Raw genomic sequence first — 18,975 nt, 5'->3', positions numbered from 1 at the left:
AAAATCCAACGCAATGAACGCACCTAGTAGACTAACCTGATTAACCGACTCCTCCGCACTTCGTCGGAACTCGGCAATTTTGTCTTCCGTTTGGCGCTTCATGTCCGCTATCGAATTATCCTGATGGTCACGGGCGTGCGTTTCGATGCCCCGCTGCTGCAGAATCGAGATGGCGCGTTTGGTCTTTTCGACCATCGCCGAAATGCACGTTAGCATGGTGTGAATATTTTTCCATTCTTCCTCTCCACTAGCGCCCGCTGGGACAGCGTTCATACCGCTGACGGCATTTCCAGCGCTGATACTGTTAGCCGATGCACTGGCTCCGATGCTGCTGCCGCTGCCACCACTGCTGTTACCGACAGCGCCGCCACCACCACTGCCACCACCCGGTGGAATCCTTGTTGGTCGGTGAGCTTCGCTGGATGGCCCCCGCAAATCCCGATCGTCTCGGTGAATGGAATGCTGAAATGGTAACATAGAATTTTTTAGGACATTTTTCAAAATTATCACATAAAATGGTCCGAAGGTACACGGGCATGGACTTATGAAAGAAAACAAATTTAAAAAATCGAGTTTAGCAATTTTCTTAGAATACTCCAAGGGAATTTTTGCGATTTTTTTAACTAAGTATCACAAGCAAAATATTTTATATGAAAATGTAAGTAGATTTCCTCAGCAATAAGAAAATATTCAGAAAAAAGCAGAAAAACTATGAACTTTCTTTTCCATAGCAATAAAGGCAGCCTCACTTTTTCGGAGTGCGACTGCGAGTCAGAAGATTACACTCAAGTTACTTTTTACGCATAGGATACGTCCTGCGTAAAAATAAACCGCGTCAATTCCGAAATTCGCGTAAAAAACCGCGTAAAATCCGTAATTCGCGTGAAAAAACCGCGTAAATTCCAAAATTCGCGTAAAAAACAAAATTTCACGTAAAAAGCGACTTTAGTGTACATTACAATTAGGCTAACTCATAGCGAATTGAATAAAATAACTGACTGAAATGCCTTCCAGCACAACGGAAGAAGAACAAAGAAACAAGGAACGAAAAGAGAAGAATGAAGAATCCGCTTATATCTGGGTTCTCCACAGAGAAGGCTCTGCAGTAACCATGGCTCATTCACTCCCGAGCTCTGTCAAGCACTCTCGGGAATTGGAGCCTCCTTAGAGGTGACGAGAAGCCGGTTTTAAAGAAGTCAAGGTGTTACGAGCGGAAGTAAGTACATACCCTGCCGGTCGTGTTTGGGGAAGATATGCTGGTGTAGTAAAGATCGGAGAAGTCCAAAAGTGATCAAGGATCTCCACTGCCGGCATATCTTACCGGAAGTTTGTAGAGTAGATCAAGAGCCACTTTGAGGATTATTCCGTCACTCAAATCCCTACGGATCAACTAGATGCCTTCCAAGAAGCTTTTTTGACTGCCTTAGAGAAATGAGCTGATCTAATCAAAATTCGACAACTGTTCATACAAGTTCAGTTTCCTGGTGCTGTTTTGCAACTAGTAGACTAGTCCGATTAGAAGAATGCGGTTCACAGACTTAATCCGTTGGAAGAACCAAGGCCCGCGCTAGCCAATTTGTCGCTCCACGCAAATTCGCAAAATGGCGCCCTTAGAATGCGTCTTTCTGCATAACCACTCACGAGGCAAACAATTCGTGAGTAGCCAGCTGCCCGTGAGGACTAGCGGCAGGCTGGAATGCAGATTTTGCATTACTTTTTGTTTTCTTCTTCATCTTACGCCCTCGTTTCTACTCGCGGGGGTAGTGCGAGTCCTCGCGAGTGATCGGTATCACTTGCTCAGGTTGCAATGACGTGCGAGAGCGACGACCGGGGCTGTTAGCTAAATACACACTCGCAGGATTCGTTACAGTGCATGAATAAACAAGAGCGGGAGTCCGAAAGGAATGCTTATGTCGGCGTGTTCATTAGAACGAGTACGCGTGTGTGAGAAAATTAGCCCACACAAGTACGGGCTTCGCAACACTGGTCACAGTTAACCGCAATTTCTTTTGAATAATTGTCGGTTTCTTGAAACCCATTATTAGAATGATAAACCTTCAAAAATGGAAAAGTTCGGTTCATATTTCCTGTTACTTCAGACCTTCGTCCTCATACCTTGGTACTTCATCGAAGATGAATCTGCTGATTGCGGATTCTAAAAGATTCGAAAATCTCCCCCGAATTTTTTTTAAATAATTTAATATCATCTTTACCACTTTCCCACCACGTTTATCTGAGTGTTTTGATTGTTGTGTTTAGTTGGGAACAGATTTTCATCAGGAGGAGGTGGAGTGCAAATGGAAAGCGAAAAATGGCGTAGGCGAATGAACCATGCACTGCAGGCACTACTTGGCATGATTCTCAAAGTACACTTGTCGAAAGTTGGGAGAGTACGATTGGTCGGTCACGTCGCAAGAATACCGTGCAGTGAATCTGTTTTCTTCTAGACCTCCATCGGCCTTAAGATTCCCATACACGTACGCGTATGTTGAGTTGGAAACGAATAAAATGTTGATGCGTTATTGATTGAATTGAATTCACCAACATTTTCGGCCAACATGTTCGTACGTGTATGAGGGCCTTTAGGAATAGAGAGACCCAACTTATTAGATGGCTCGACCAGGTTGAAGCCGATTTGCTTGATTCGAGATGCTCAACGAATTGGCGGCAAATAGCCCAGAACTCAATTCAGCGGAGAGTACCTCTAGATACACCACTTGCCATCCCGGATTTATGCTGCTAAAGCAGAAGGAAGAAAGTATTATATTAACCATTTATTTATTTAATTCTACTGTTTTTTTGAATGCAGGCCAACTGGCGCCCTCTCGAAGTGACGCTCCAAGCAGCTGCTTGTTTTGCTTAAGAGAAGCGCCGGCCAAGGACCGAACCCTTGAGAAGTTTAAGCCCGTCGCCCACGTTAAAGTCGGTGGTTGTAGGCTCAGATGATATATTCTTGACTGGTACCGATTTAGCTCTGCATCCTATTCTCATGAAGGATAGTAGTACAATCTTCGCATGGTCTCACTGCTTGCATAGAGGAAGTTGCGAATCCTGTTGATACGGGAGTAGTGCTACCTCCAGCTAGTAGTAAGCTGAAGGAGGCAAAAAGGGTGGCGAACGAGTTGTACTCGTTCATCAACTCGCGGTCAAATATCCACCTCGACATAAAAAGCTAGCGATGACCCTCCGCTCTACCGCTGTAGCTAACGAGGTGGATAGCTAAGAGTTTCTAAAGCGATGTGAGATCGCCGAAGCTCAGACCATGGCCGCTAAGGCTTTGGCTTTGCCAAGTCAGACGCGCACACCTGCATATGCAAAGCGGCGACGCCTGACGACGAGCTGACGCTCTTTACGGCTCTGCTGGTAAAGAGGCAGCGAGCTGATCACGCTTCAACCAACAAGCAGAAGGAAGAGGTCCCGAATGGTGCAACCAGGATCGAAGACGAATGGCGGGTGGTTAGTCGCAAACCGCCTACCAATAAACCGAGGGAGGTCGCGCCTGCAAAGCCGAAATCGAAGAGGGTATTGGTAGTGAAGCTGATAGGCAGACTGTCGCACGCTGATCTACTCCGTAAGGTGAAAGCCGACCCCACGCTGCAAGAGCTTGGGACCAATGTGGTAAAGACCCGCCGTATCCAGGGGGGGAATACTTTTCGAGCTCAAAAACGACCCGACGATCCACAGCTTGAAGTACAAAAAGATGGAGGAGAAGTCCCTGGGCAAGACAGCAGCGTACTCTTATCGAGTGTAAGAACCTCGACGAGGCTACGATGGCAATTGACCTGAAAAATGCTCTAAGGGAGCAGCTCAAAGTCGAGATGGCTTCTTTAGATATCACGTTGTGAAAGGCATACCGTTTGACCGGTTGTCATTGGAGGGGGGGGGGGGGGCATTGGGGACTTCAATGCCTCGGCAGTCGAATGGGGTAGCAGGTTTACTACCCCTACGGGGCAAAGCTTACTGATAGCTTTGTCCAAGCTGGCAAACGTGGGTTCTATTAGTACCTTTTACAGGGGGGTACAACATCGATCATCGATATTACCTGCTACAGCCCAACGTTGTTAGCCAGCATGGGCTGGAGGGTACATGCATAGCGAACACCAAGCTATACGGTACAAAATTGAATGACGGATGCAACCGTCACGAAGGTTGAGGTGGACCGGGCGGAGGTAGAAAGTGAAAGCCTTCGATAAAGACCTATTCGTTGAAGCACTCAGCGCAGAGAGCAATCGCTCAAACCTGAGTGCCAATGAGCTGTACTAACATCCTAACACGAGCATGTGAAATAACAATGCTTAGGAGCCAGGCAGCCAACGAACGATCGCCGCTTAGTATAGGTACTGGTGGAACGAACGGTCTCCTCCGCTCCCGATGCCACAGAGCGAAAAGGCGTACGCAGAGGGGCCGAACCGATGCGGATGTCGAAGTGTGTGGGGTTGAGCTTATAGCGGTTAGGTTTGCGCTCAACAAAGAGGTTAGGCGTAGTAAGAAATCCTGTTTTCAACAGTTATGCTGTGACGTGGATTCAAATTCCTGAGGGCCTGACTTACCCGGTGGTGATGAAAAAGATGACGGGTGCATCTACTCCGCCGGAAACCTGTCCACACAAGGTGAAAGTCATCGTGGAAGGGCTATTCCTGCAACACGATCCAGTGAGGTGGTCTCCGACCCTATGCGGTCAAGCGAAGGACATTCTCGTTCTGGCTACGTGTGAGGAGCTCATTACGGTTGCCAGGGGTATGGAAACGAAGAAAGTGCCCGGTCCTGATCGGACTCCGAACGAGACACTGAAAGCGGCGATATAAGCATACCCTGATATATTTAGAGAGCCGCTTCGGAACTGCCCAGAAATATGCGAATTTCCAGAAAAATGAAAAATCCTTCCCGCTTGATCACATTCTTCTTTGCTTCAACTGCTACCCGGAGCTATACACATATACATACAAATTCGTTGGTGAACAGCATAGGCATTCTCTCGTGGGATACGTAACTGTGAGTGAGCGTAAGAGAATGAATCTCTAAGCAAATCGTAAAGTTAAACTAAAACACACATTTAACCTACATGTTTATCTAATTCTTATTAGGCTTTTTACTTTCTAGTTAAGAAAATGTCGATTCCCGCGAAGGAAAAATGTAAATTCCGCCAATTTGTTTGCCATCTTAATTCATGAATGTGTGCTAGCTTTTTTCGCTGCTGATGTTTTCTCTGGCGGTTAATTCTTTTTCGCTCTCTGGTTCGTTGTATGAAATGCCAGCTGTGGAAGAAGTAAGCAAAATGCTCACAGCTGAATTTGGTTCACATCGCATAGCAACAGGGACATCGCATATAATAGCGAGAGAAATTCATATGTGAGCTCGGCGCTTCTGATCAAGCTTGAAACTTCATGGTGCTTGAAATCTCATTGAGTTTTTGCTGCTATGAATTTTTCAACACTGGTACTGCTGAAGTTTTTTGGAACGGCTTAGTAGAATACGACACCTGGTACTGCTACCAAAGCCGGGAGAACCACCAGGGGATCCCTCATCGTACATGCCGATTTACCTACTTGACACATTCGGTAAGTTACTAGAACGGGTAAGTTGCTAAACAGGCTAACGCCCGTTGTGGAAAATGATACCGAGTTAGCAAGAAAGCAATTTGGACACCGCAAGGGGATGCCCACTACCGATGCCATCAAGTCCGTCATAGAGAGGACCGAGAAGCCTATGAGACAGAAGAGGCGGGGCGACAGGTATTTGTGACAAAGTCACAATCGACGACTCCCAGGAGTCCCAGTTGGCTTCGAGGTATGACGCTGGCCTAATAAGCCAGTCGTCGTATGTTCGAATCTCAACTGGGAGAGGCTATTAGAGTCAATAGGATCGTAGCAACTGGCCCTGCAATTACCCTCTAACAGCTGGCTCCGAAGTCTGTCATATAAAAACGAAAGGTCAAGTTTCGATAACGGAATGTGGCACCTAGGCTTTGCTTTTTTACAATCGACGTCAGAAACGCCTTTACCCGTGCTCGCTGGGAAGCGATCGCCCTTGCACTACTCTACATAGGTTGAGGGTACCGGACCATCTATGCAGGGTGATTAGAAGCTACTTCTACAACTGGACGCCAGTATTTGACACAGCTGATGTGGCGGGTACTCCACAGGGCTCGATTGTCGTCTTACGCTCGGAATGCCATGTACGATGGGGTGTTGAGGCTCGAGCTGCCCACTGGAATCGGGATCACAGGCTTCGCCGACGGTATCGTCCTAACGCTGAACTTCTCCACTCATGTGGATTATACTTGTGCAAAGGCGTCAACAGCGTTTACTGCACTGTTTATGCCGAACGGCTATGGACCTAGCAGCAGTAAGAGATGATGGCTGATGGGCAGCGTTGCCATGTCCGGACAGAGGTATGGTGCACTAGATTGTGCCATGGCTTTAGGTAGTAAGCGCAATCAGGCATGTCTGAACAAAGTGTTTCGACTGATAGCGCTGCGGATAGCGTGTGAGTGCCCGCACCGTATTGCTGGATGCGCTCGGGGTCATTGCAGGCATGATTCCCATATGTATACTTCTACGTGAGGATAGTGAGTGCCATAGGCAGAGGAACGTCAGGGGCAATCGGGACAGAGTCAGGCCGAACTCTATTAGGAGCTGGCAGGTGGAATGGGACCACGCTTAACATGGCAGGTGGACCCATAGGCTGATCCAGATCATCTCATCCTGGATCGGTGGAAGACACAGTGAGGTAAATTTTTACCAGACACAATTTTTGTCGGGTCATGGGTGCTATAAGAAGTACCTACATACATGTGATGGGTGCGGTAGTATGGCATCATAGGAGGTGGTTTTAGACTGGTTTTGTTCTACACAGTTTAAGGACTCAACTATCATTTCTCAAGACTCGCCCTGCGTTAATACCGGAAATATTCAATTCCACAGCACGAAGGAGAAGACACGACTAAATTGTATACTGTAGGCCAGTCCGTTATTGAAAGTTTTCCCTCAAATCAATCCACGGACCGAGCGGATTACGTCGAAGGGCCGCATGAAGGACGTCCACCAAGAACTCAACCATCCCAAGTAACACACAAAACAAGTTAGAAAATAATATTCGTGGAAATTAGTCGCTTAAGAGTACTATAAACGTACTTTGAAAACATATGCCGTTATTATTAAGGTTTTGAGATGTTTTGGGATAACATGAATTTATTTGACAGCTCATATCAAATGTTTAATGTTTGTTTTGTCAACATGTTAACACGAAGTTTTTATTATGTCTCCATTACTAAATTTAAACTACTGGAAGAACAAGTTGTAGCTGATGCTATAATAACGTTTTAAATTGGTATGAAATAACCTAATACATACTTCTTTCAATTCTTGTTTCATTAGACTTAAATTTTTTGCGTTTTTCAGGTAATAGAGAAGTTCTGATATATGTAATATTATACTATTCGATAACAAGCTGTGTTGCTTGGGATACCTACTCATACGCGAATGAGTATGAGAAACATACCATTCAACGCTTACGCCGCACACACAGGCGCAAAAGAATCAGCCGCCGGTGCTGTGTGCAGACATTCTGCTATCCATATACTCGCGCATCCTCAAATTGTCTTCCTGCATAGCATATTTCCGAGTCGAAAAATTCGTGGGGAATCAGTCGTCCGTGAGGCTGGTGGCGCACTGGGACACAAATTTTGCATTACTTTTTCTTCTTCTTCTGTATCTTCGCCGCCGTACGAGCCGTCGTGAGTAATCGGTATCAGTAGATCGGGCTGCAACGTCGAACGACGAGCGACAACTGTAGCTGTTAGCTAAACACACGCTCGCAAAAACGCGTTGCAGCGCATGGAGAAATAAGAGCGGGAGTTTTAAAGGGATGCCTATGTTCGTTAGAATGAGTATGCGTGTGTGAGAAAACTAGACCACACGAGTGTGGGCTTCGCAACACTGATTTAAGTAGATACACAGTAGATTTAACTGTTTAATCTATTTAGGCTCCCACCAGTGACCAAAGTAAGAGTGAAGAAACTTCTCCTTGTGGACATCCTTTGACCACCGAAATCGTGACCGATGTATTTGCCAATTATGATGGGATTTCTCTACTCGAGAACATTGCTTAAATCCAGCGCATTGTAGTGAGGTCAATTTTGTTTCGAAAGAGAACTGTAATAATTGAAACGAAGCCCGTGTAATCGAAAGCTCCTCCAATATCAGGGGAAGCAAAAAGTGCCGTTTCTTGATATTTGAGCGTTTTCTCAATTAACGATTTACCGTGTTGGTATCTATGTTAATCCTCATCTATGTTAATCCCCCAATCTTTAAAAACTCATTGCGGGTATAGTTGCCAGAGATTTTCTCCATCCACCCAAGAAGCGTTGATGTCAGATTTATTGAGTTGAGATTTATTGATTTTCTCTTACCCTCTCTACTTTCCGCGAATGCTCCGCGATATGTTATGAAACTGTCTCGAAAAAGGTTGATGAACTCGGGTATTATACCGCCGTCCATTTTCTGTAAGAAAATGAGTAGAATACCATCCGGACCTGAAGATTTCATTGGTTCGAAAGTGCTAAGTTCCCATTTGATGCAAACTTCCGTAAACCATCGGCTAACAAGCTGAGCCGTGTCGTTGGGCATATTATCCAACGACCCATTCCAAAGCACCGGGGCTTAATTTCATTTAAAAGAGGAAAGGAAACAATAGGAATCACGCAAATATTTCTGAACTGCCTATTGTATTGTATTCAACCACTGATTGTCAAGAAGAATTTTTAACATATTTCTCTAGTCATCACCAAGCGCGAGACTCTGAAGCGCGAGGCTCCGTGCGACCGCATAGGTTTGCCGGCCTAAACGCTGGGTCTGCTTCAACCGGTGGATTACTTAGTCTGGTAGCAGGAAGCGAGCTACGAACCTAGTAAATATTGCTTCAATGATCCTCACTTATCTTAATTTCTGCTCTTTCCCCTTCACTTCACTCTGCACATAGGTATTATAAAATACCTGTGATTTCATTACTTACCGGCAGAGGGAACTGTCGGTTGGAAAGACTACCGTTATAAAAAATTATTAATGGCTGTTTTCATTATAAGTCAACTTATAAAACGTGAGGTTGATCAATTTCAAATATTTTAGTTTAAAACATTTTGAGATAGTCTATTTTCGTTGTTGAGTTATGACTAAAAAAATGAAGGCCTTGTGCCTTGAACCCTTGAAGGGTTGAGTATTTTGACAACTTTAAACAATCTTTCGTGGGGTTACGTAAAGCCTTTCGCCTATATGGATAAACCAGAAACGGAAGACAATAATACACGGTTTTTTTGCGAGAAAAACTGGTGAAAAGCTGAACCTTGCACATCATGAGCAACCTTAAGCGACGTCGTGATCAGCATTTACATGAAATTATCTCCAAAACAACGATAGTCACCACTTCATCGCTTTGAATTAAAAACTCATGCATTATTGTAATTTTATTTTAAAATGAAAAAAAAAGAACTTCAAAAATCACTATTCGTAAACGAACAACAACTACTGAATTAGTTTATCTCAGAAATATCAAGGCGTATAATAGTTGCCATGAAACCAATTTCTTTTTTTAAATAAATTACTTAACTATGACACAACAAAAATCAAAAAACAATGTGTCTTTACAAAGCATTAGGATAATATGATAAAACACGCTACAGAGTAAATGATTTGCACCACGGAGTGCCATGCTGTGTACACCTTGTCTGCTACTCACCAGTCCGTCGGAATGTGGATGCAGCGCTCCGTTCTGGTACTCGAACAGTGCCGGATGCGTGGGATAGAGCTGCGGCGTGCCGGATGCCAGCAGAAGCGACGGATGTGGACGTTTCGATGGCGGCAGTATATAGTCGCCCCATTCGGGTGGTCCCGCAGGATGAGTATCGTATAAGCTGTCGGAACGAGAGAATGCAAACAGGCGTAAGAATTTAAGACCCTTCGCAGGATTTGGTAGGAACTACGTAGTAGGAGGGAATCCGTACTTATCGGAGGCTCGCCGTTTCAGACTGAGTCCGTTGATAGCGGGCGCTGGGATCGGTGTCGAGGAGCCAAATCCTTCGTGCGATAGGAAGATGTCGGCGGTGTCGGCTAGGTTCTGAACGTATTCCATCACACTGGTCTCGTTCGATCGGACGTATTGGGAGGGAGTCTGCAAATAGAACGAAAATGTCCAATAAACATTTCGGATCCAATCAATTGCAAGAACGCGCTTGCACACATGCTTGCACCCACCAACCCATACGCACACTATTTGCCAGAGTTGGCACGGGTGGAAAAAACTATAGACCAGAACCAGCTGGTACACGATAATGATGAAGTGCTGTCAAAGCTAATTCTATGCTGCCCGACTTTGCCGGATACCAAATATTTCGCACACATGTGAAACAAAAGCTTTGCTGGAACAAAGAATGGCACTTAAAAACAGCACATGCACTCTCTCTGTCTCTCTCTCCACAGAGATTCGCTGTAGGTTGCTGCTTTCCCTGCTGTGCTTTCGAAATAACATCGGAACCGAACGTCTGTTGGGACCTCACCCCTCCATCTCGAGCTCTAAGTGGACGCGTCTGCTGTTGCCAAAAGATTGAAATACCGGAAGGGCTCGGATGGCAGGAGGAAGTCTAAACATTCTGTGCATGCCATTGCTCATATACAGGAAAAACAATTTCCATTCCCACCCCAGCAGCAGCAGCAGCAGCAGCAGAATGCGGGAGGATAAGAACGCTGCGCCGAATGAACCGGAGAGTGAAGAAAAATCACCAACCGATCGCTTTTTATATTTCATGCCACCGTCAACCATCCGCTGCCGCTTGGCCGGCCGCCACTAGGAACCGTGCTTTAGAAATGCACCGGTCCGTTTTCCAGGGGAAGGATGCGAAATCTGTTTCGGTGGCCAAGCAGCTACCGTATGTACAGGCGGTAGTTTATCATGTGGATTTCAATGAACTGCATTCGTCCCGTTCAGTCATGCCGGAATGGAACGGAATAGAAATTTTTTCGATTGTTTCTATTTTTGACAAATATTTTTGTAAAAAAAAACTACAGGATTATTCTAATAGATCAAAGTTGGTTCTAAATACGGGTAATTCGGGTACAACCAACACTGTGGGTAAAACCGACACCCCTCGATTTTTCAAGTAATAAGCTTTTTTTTGCTAATTGTCTAATGCATTCTGTTTACACTTGTTATTTCTTACGTTTTGAGTCATTTTAACGCCGCCGAAATTCCATAGATGTCATAAGAAACAGCAAAACATGACCGGTAAGCAGTGAGGAAACAATTCTTGTAAAAATTTGCACGTAAGTGCAATTAAGTGTTTTAGTAGGAAAAAATTGCAAAATTTGAAGCTTTTTGCATCCCTGATTTATCACCTTCTTTAGTCTATTTTGTAAAAATACAAGCGATTTTTATGTTTATTGCCGCTCTAAACCATTGTTCTGAAATTTTGAGGCGATTCGGGGTAAATTCGACACTCTTAGTCCGGTTAAAACCGCCCTTTGTGCTTCTAGATAGTATGTGTTTTAAGTTTAATGCTTTTAGTTTTATGTTTTGGTACAAAACTGAAAGTGCTATTGATCGTTAAGCGTGTAGGGTACTATATCTCTGCATATTAGCGTTGATAGGAGGAAATGCTTATCAACTTAGGAACTATATTGGCTTGTTTCATTATGCCTGATTTTTGTTTTCAGGTATAATAAATTCAAATTTGTCACGAGGTTTTCGAGTCACTTTAAATCTCGCATGTGCATAATATTTTTAAATATAAATTATCAAACTATGGTTGTATATGAGCGCCAATGGCATTATATTAAATTTATTAAAAGGTATTTTTTAAAGGTATCTTAATTTTCGTAATTACTGGCTTTACCAGAAATTTTTTGAATAGTCAGGTTAGTCTCATATAACTCCCCCCATCTAGTAACAACAATTCCTTTCCCGAAATACTTGTGAAGATGCAGAGGATTCCCTGGTTTTTAGTAGCAACAAGTATTGGACTAACATTCCTTCCCATCCCACCAGGACCCGCATTCGGACGTGGCCGGCGTTGGTATTGATCAGCATGCAGGGACCTGATAAGGTTGCACAATGAGCAATAGCGTGCTGTCCCAAGTATGCTCTTTCCAGCCATCATTTTGCAATTTTCATCGGTCCTGGTCAATAACGGAGTAGCAGCACACGAGCGGTATCCTATGCTTATGCTTATGCTTAAAACTGAAAGTGCTATTGATCGTTGCATTAAAAAAAGACAAATTCAACGGTAAATGAAGAATTAGAAGGGAAGTAGGTAAGGGGGTTGATTCTTCCTCGCTGTCGCTAGACGTATAGTACGTATAGGCGTATAGGCATCTTCCATGAGAATCATAATTTTTTTTAAGAATAGATTTTACCTGATATTTACGAGGTGTCGGTTTTACCCTGACAGGGTGTCGAGTGTTTACCCGTTCATTATACTTATATCGAAAACAATCAAAATTTGTATCAAATAGACCTCGTGGAATGAAGGATTTAGAGTTAAACATAGATTCTGGGACGTCAGTTGGACAATATTTGACGTACAAATATGGAATTTCTATGAAAATTGTTAGGGTGTCGATTTTACCCACAGTTCCCCTAATGATCTTGAGAACACCATAACTTTTTCATCATCTTTCCGTTGTCTTTTCGCTGCCTCTTCGTCGTCTTTTCGACGCCTCTTCGCCGTCGTTTGTCATCTTTTTGTGGTTCTTTCTTCGTATTCATCGTATTTTTGTTCCCTTTTCATGGTCTCTTTGTCATTTATTTATCTCTGTTTTTTGTTGCTTTTTTCGGTGGCTTTGCCGTTTTCTCCGCGCTATGTTGTCGATTTTCCCCGGTTTCGTGCCATCTTTTTATCGTTGTTTTGATGTTTTGTGTAATATTTCCGTCACTTTCTTGTCATTTTTCGTCGTCTTTCTGTCGTATATTCGGCATGTTTTCATTCTCTTTGTTGCCATTTTGACGCTTTTTTCTATGCAAGACCCCATCCAAGTAAATTCATGGAGGCCTACTTGGCCAGATGGATAAATAAATAAAAATGAAATGAAATGAAATGAAAGACGTAACACAGCTTTTGGTATATTTTCGTCGTCATTCCATCATATTTTCCTGTTGTTTCCGTCGTATTTTTAACGGCCTTCATCGTCTTCTGGTCAACTGTTCGTTGTTTTTTCGCCATCTTTTCATCATCACTTTTTCGCTATCTTTTCATTGAATTTTCGTCATCTTTAAGAATTTGTTTCTTGGTCCTTTCTTCATACTCTAGTTACGAGACCAGTTGTGAGAGATAATGTGATTTTTCGAACAAACTGACGCGATTTATCAAATAAACGTTGGATCCAGTAAAATGTTTCATGTACGACTCGGTGGCTCTATCGAACCTCTTCAAGATGCAATGTGGTTAAAACAAGGTGATGGCTTATCCTTAACTAGTAGGACATCGTCCAGTAACCGAGCATAGAAGCGAGAGGCATGGTTTTCAGTAGAAGAATCAACTTTTACGATTCACAGATGACTTCAACATTATGGGATGATGGAGGCAATTTAAGTAAGACTGAAACCGAGCCTAGAAGTATTGATCTAAACATAAATGCGTCGAATTCGTGGTCTAGGAACACGAACATATGCTTTCCATGAATGGAAATGATTGATAGAGATGTTGAAACGACGACGACGATGACGACGCCAGCGACGGCGACAGCGTTGGAAACAGCGTTGGCAACAGCGATGGCGATAGCGACAGCGACGACGATAGTAACAACGTCAACGATTGCGTCAGCGATGGCGACAGTGACAGCGACGGCTACAGCGACGGCTCCAGCGACGACAAAGACAACGACAGCGACGACGCCAGCGACCACGACAGTGACGACGACAGCAAAAGTGACAGCACCGGCGACAGCGACAGCAACAGTGACGACGACAGTAACGACGACCGCGACGACGACAGTGACGGCGGAAGCGACGGCCACAGTGACATCAGCAGCACCAACGAGAGCGATGACGCCAGCAACGATGACAGTGACAGTGTCAGCGACGGCAACAGCAGCGGCGACGACGACAGCAACAATGACAGCGACGACGACAGCGACAGCGACGACGATAGCGACGGTGGCTGTGACTGCGATAGTGACAGCGACGGCTGCAGCACGGCACCAGCGACAACAACGATGACGACGGGAGCGACGGCGACTGTGAGAGCAACATAAGCGGCGACGACGATAGCGACGACGCCAGCGACGACGACAGCAACAGCGACAGCGACGACGATAGCGATGGCGTCAGCGACGGTGGCAGTGACAGCGACAGCGACAGTGACAGCGACGGCGACAACGACAGCAGCAGCGCCAACGACAGTGATGACGCCAGCGACGACGACAGTGACGGCGACAGCAGCGGCGACGACGACTGCCAAAAAGCAAAGCCATGGGTTTATACCGTCTTTAGACATTACCCTTCTTTATCGACAGACTTCGCAGCCGGCTGTTAGAGTACAGGAAAATTACGGGGCCAGTGCAACAATCCTACTGACACTAACTAGCAAGCACCGCCTAGCCGAGATTCGAACATACGACGACTGGCTTGTTAGACCAGCATCGTACCTCGAAGCTAGGCTGGGCGGCGACGACGACTGCCACGACGACAGCAACAATGACGGCAACCACGACAGCAACGACAGCGACGACGACAGCGACGGCGTCAGCGACGACGACAGTGACAACGATAGGGATGGCGTCAGCGACGGCTACAGTAGCAGCAACAGCAGCAGGGACGCGACAGCGATGACGACAGCGACGACGGCAGCGACGACGGCAGCGACGACGGCAGCGACGACTTCGTCGACGATGAGAGCGACGGCGACAGTAACAGTGACAACGCCAACGATATCAACGCTAGTTACACTCAACAAGGCAACCCCGTAATCGGGGATAACTATCGTTACCCTAGCGAGACAGTATTTGCACGTAGGGCCCATTTATTGTTTTTTGTTTATTTTTAAGATTCATTTGACATCTGTCATCTACGTTTTATTAGATAAACTAGTAAATTAATTTCTAAGAAAAACATGAAGTAGATGGTCACGAAAGACATTGATTGACACATTGAAGTCGAACACTACAAATAAGATAACATATGATACGTATAGGCTCATGAGCAACAATTTTGAGCAGTCTATTTTGAGACAAATGAAGTGCCAGAAACACATTTATTACTATAAGGAGCTGGACGGGCGCTAAATGCAGGATGTGAAATAGAATTTGGTTACGAATAATATCGAGGTGGTCGTTAGGTGGAACCTAACTGGTGAATCTGCTAGCAACGCTGATCTATGCGAGTCTGTTGCACATGCCCAGGTGCCAGATTCCGATACGCACCACAGCTAGTGGCCGCCATGAACGGACTGCTGGGTTAGTTGAATAAACAAGCATGGTAGAGAAACGCTTTGGGAAGAATGAATTGGTGGGATCTCTGTCCAAAGGAAAGAAGACTTGCTGAAATACTCCATCTACTGTAGTATTCCTGCTATAGGGTACTCTTACGAATCTCATTCCAGCGTCTATTACCGTCAACCAAGAAGACCAAAGAAAGACATTGCCAGTACAGGTCAAATTTTATTTGGAAAAATGTCATATTTTCACCGGATTCGAGGCCGTGGATCAAGGACAACTATGACAAATCGTGCATTAGAATGAGGATAAACTTAGGCAATTGTTGTTTCGAGGAAACTCTGGAATGCTTTTAAATCTCGCAGAGAACGGAGACATGCCCTGTTGTATAATATAGATCTTGAGGATGTGTCATAGAGAGCAAGCTTCGATTCGAATGGTATGCGACTGCGTCTATCCTCAATAGCAAGAGATATTTTTATGGATTTCAAGGCAGCATACGATACAGTCGAGTGTGAACAGCTGTAGCAAATATTGTACGAGAATGAGCTTTCGAACAAAATGTTGCGGCTGATCAAACCTACCGTTGAGCGAGTGATGCGCAATGTGCGTGTTTCGAGGGCACTCTAGCTCTAGAGTCCTTTCGAATCGCGCAGAGGGTTGCAACAAAGGGATGGACTGCCCTGTATGTTATTTATCATCGCTATTGATGGTCTATATCAATACGACAGAAACATGAGAAGAGAAAACAATGTTCGCCTCTCATGAACAGTGACAACTGACGGCTATGAACTAAGAAGATGAATCTTTTGTATCCAAAAGAACTGTCTAAACGTGTATCCAAAAAAGCATGACGTCATAATATCGTTTGCGATGCTTGTGAATTTTGCAGTGTTGCTGAGATGTCATTGTAGTTTTTTCGTTGCCAGTTCTGCGGGAGGGTGCATCCGCTGATCTATGTTTACTATCTATACTGTGAACTGGAAGTGATTGATGAGTTCAAATATTTGGGATATCTGGTTACAGCCAACAAGAATACGAATAAGGAGGTTCAATGACGCACTCAAGCTGAAAGTCAGGTCTACTTTTTGCTCCGCAAGACGCACAAAGCTCTCGATGTATAGCATGCTAATCCTTTACAAACTTGAGACTGCAACTTTCCTTACGGAAGACATACGTACTACTACTGTACCAGGCGAAAGCCGAGGTGGTTCTCGCCATATCGAGAATTCCTCTCCATTCTACTCGGTCGTGGGCTACTCGTCGCCAATTAGTTGCGAGTCTCGACACACGCATGTCGGCTTCATCCTGGTCGAGCCATCTAGCACGTTGGACCCCTCTATTCTTGGTGTCGGTGGGGTTCATGAAGAGAACGCATTTCACCAGCATCCTTGCGACGTGGCCGGCCCTCCGTAGTCTCCCAACTTACGTCAGGTGGGAATCTTTCCAAGTGGTACCTGCAACTCGTGCTTCATACGCCTACGCCACTCTTCGCTATCTGTTTTTAATCCGTTAAAAATAGTCCACAACACCTTTCGTTCAAATACGGCAGGTGCTCGTATGTCTTCTGTAAGCAAAGTTACTGTCTCAAGTCCGTAGAGGACTACTGATAGCGTTTTGTACATCGTCAGCTATGTGCGGCGGCGAATGCTCTTTGATCGAAGCGTCTTACGGATGGAAAAGTAGCCTCGATTTTCAGCTTGAATGCGTCGTTGAATCTCCTTACTCCCTACTGGAAGTCTCCCTACTCGCGTAGTTTGGATTTTATTTAACTTAAGTTTTATTCATGTAGACAGATTCAAGGTCAGATGAATTATCCCAAATAAATAAATAAATAAAATTAAATAAATTGTCAGCGGTGACCAGAGATGCCAAATATTCGAACTCATCAACCACTTCCAGTTCATCGCCATCAATAGTCACTGTACGTGGGACGCGAACGTGGCTTTCTCTGGAGCCTCTTCCTAGCATATGTTTGGTTTTCGACGCATTGATTTGTAACCCTATCGTCCTAGCCTCCGTTTGTATTTGGCGTGGATTACCTCCGCCGGCCCAAGGTTTCTAGTAATGATGTAGAGGTCGCCTGAGAAGGCTAGGAGTTGGCTACTCTTGCTGAAGATCGTTCCTCTCGTTTAGATGCCTGCTCGGCGGATCACACCTTCAATAGCGATATTGAATAACATACAGGACAGTGCATCCCCTTGGCAGAACCCTCTGCGCGATTCGAAAGGACTCGAGTGTGTCCCCGAAATGCGCACGTAGCACATCACTCGCTCCAGAATAGCTTTGATCAGCCGCGTCAGTTTGTCCGGACTCGTACCGTACTTGTGCATTATCTGCCGTAGCTATTCACGTTCAATTGTATCGCATGTTGCTCTGAAGCTCTGATCCACGAAAATATGATGCGTTGTAATCCTGACGTTTGACTTCCATATTTGGCCACATAAAGCCCGCGTGGTACTTCCGTACGGATTGTCTTGCTATTGGAGATAAACGACGTAACAAAATCTGGAAGAGCCCCTTGTAGGCGGCGTTGACGACCAGCGTAAGGCCGCGGTAATTACAACAATCTAGCCGATCGCCCGTTTTGTAGATGGGATAGACCACACCTTCCATCCACTCCTCCGGTAGTTTCTCCTCCAGTAGTTTCTCTTCCGGTAGTTGAAATTAACAAGCGAATTGCCGTTGCTAACAGTTCTTGGCCATTTTTGTAGAGTTCTACTGGGAGTTGGTACTTTCCAGCAGCTTTATTATTGTTTAGCTGACAGATTTCTCAGAAGACATACGTGCACTTGCTGTATTTGAATGAAAGATATTGCAAACTATTTTTGGCGTAGTACAAACGGAAAGCGGAGACTGCCGGACCGGAGCAGAAAATACTACTAGGAAGGGTTTTTCGTCGTACACCTAGCGAAAGTCGGGAGGCTACGGTGGGTCGACTACGTCGCGAGGATGCCAGATGAGTGTTCAGTGAAATCAGTTCTCCTAGAACCCCACCGGCACCAGGAATAGAGTAGCCCAACGTACCGGAGGGCTTGACCAGTTTGAAAACCCCTTGCGTGTGTCGAGACGTTTAACGAAGTGGCAACAAGTAACCTAGGACCAAGTCAGTGGGGAGAAATTTTTCAAACGGCACGAGCCACCCCGGCTCTGAGGAGATTGGCAAGCTCGTGAATACCTGGTGACTGGGATAACCAGTGGCATCAGCGAACTGGAAATCTAGGAACTTATTCAATCTTGAAATAGGGACTGGTTTTGACTTCGGAAGATGCTGAGATAGAACCGCTTTGACCACTGCTCGCTGAGAAACTGAAACCCTCGGGAGTCTTTAAATTAGAAATGCTATGGACTATCTACCTTGGGGCATTGATGGATTACGGAAAATGGTGAAAATGTATAAGCCATGTTTGTGAGGGAAATTTGCGGGACCATCATCGTCGAATCGTTTGGCACCAGAAACAGAAAAGCAGGACGTGCGCATTTGCTCAAGCTCTAGGCAACATACAGCTCAAAACAGAATGGATTGGAACAAATGTCTCAATACAGCATGAGCTATTGC

The 18,975-nt window shown here is 45.1% G+C and overlaps 1 protein-coding gene across 3 annotated transcripts in view; it reads right to left on the bottom strand.

Moving 5' to 3' along the window:
• Window positions 1–18,975, bottom strand: part of LOC128735104 (protein CBFA2T2) — a 179,707-nt gene that overhangs the window by 2,063 nt on the left and 158,669 nt on the right. For all 3 annotated transcript variants that reach the window (XM_053829594.1, XM_053829593.1, XM_053829595.1), the window contains 3 exons: window positions 9,998–10,164; window positions 9,733–9,907; window positions 37–462 (listed from right to left, as the gene is read on the bottom strand). In XM_053829594.1, the coding sequence (XP_053685569.1) occupies window positions 37–462; window positions 9,733–9,907; window positions 9,998–10,164 (768 nt within the window). The remainder of the gene's footprint in view (window positions 1–36; window positions 463–9,732; window positions 9,908–9,997; window positions 10,165–18,975) is intronic.

Source organism: Sabethes cyaneus, chromosome 2 (genome assembly GCF_943734655.1).
Source record: "Sabethes cyaneus chromosome 2, idSabCyanKW18_F2, whole genome shotgun sequence".
In the NCBI taxonomy this organism is placed as follows: domain Eukaryota; kingdom Metazoa; phylum Arthropoda; class Insecta; order Diptera; family Culicidae; genus Sabethes; species Sabethes cyaneus.
This window is presented reverse-complemented; position numbering and strand designations above follow the sequence as displayed.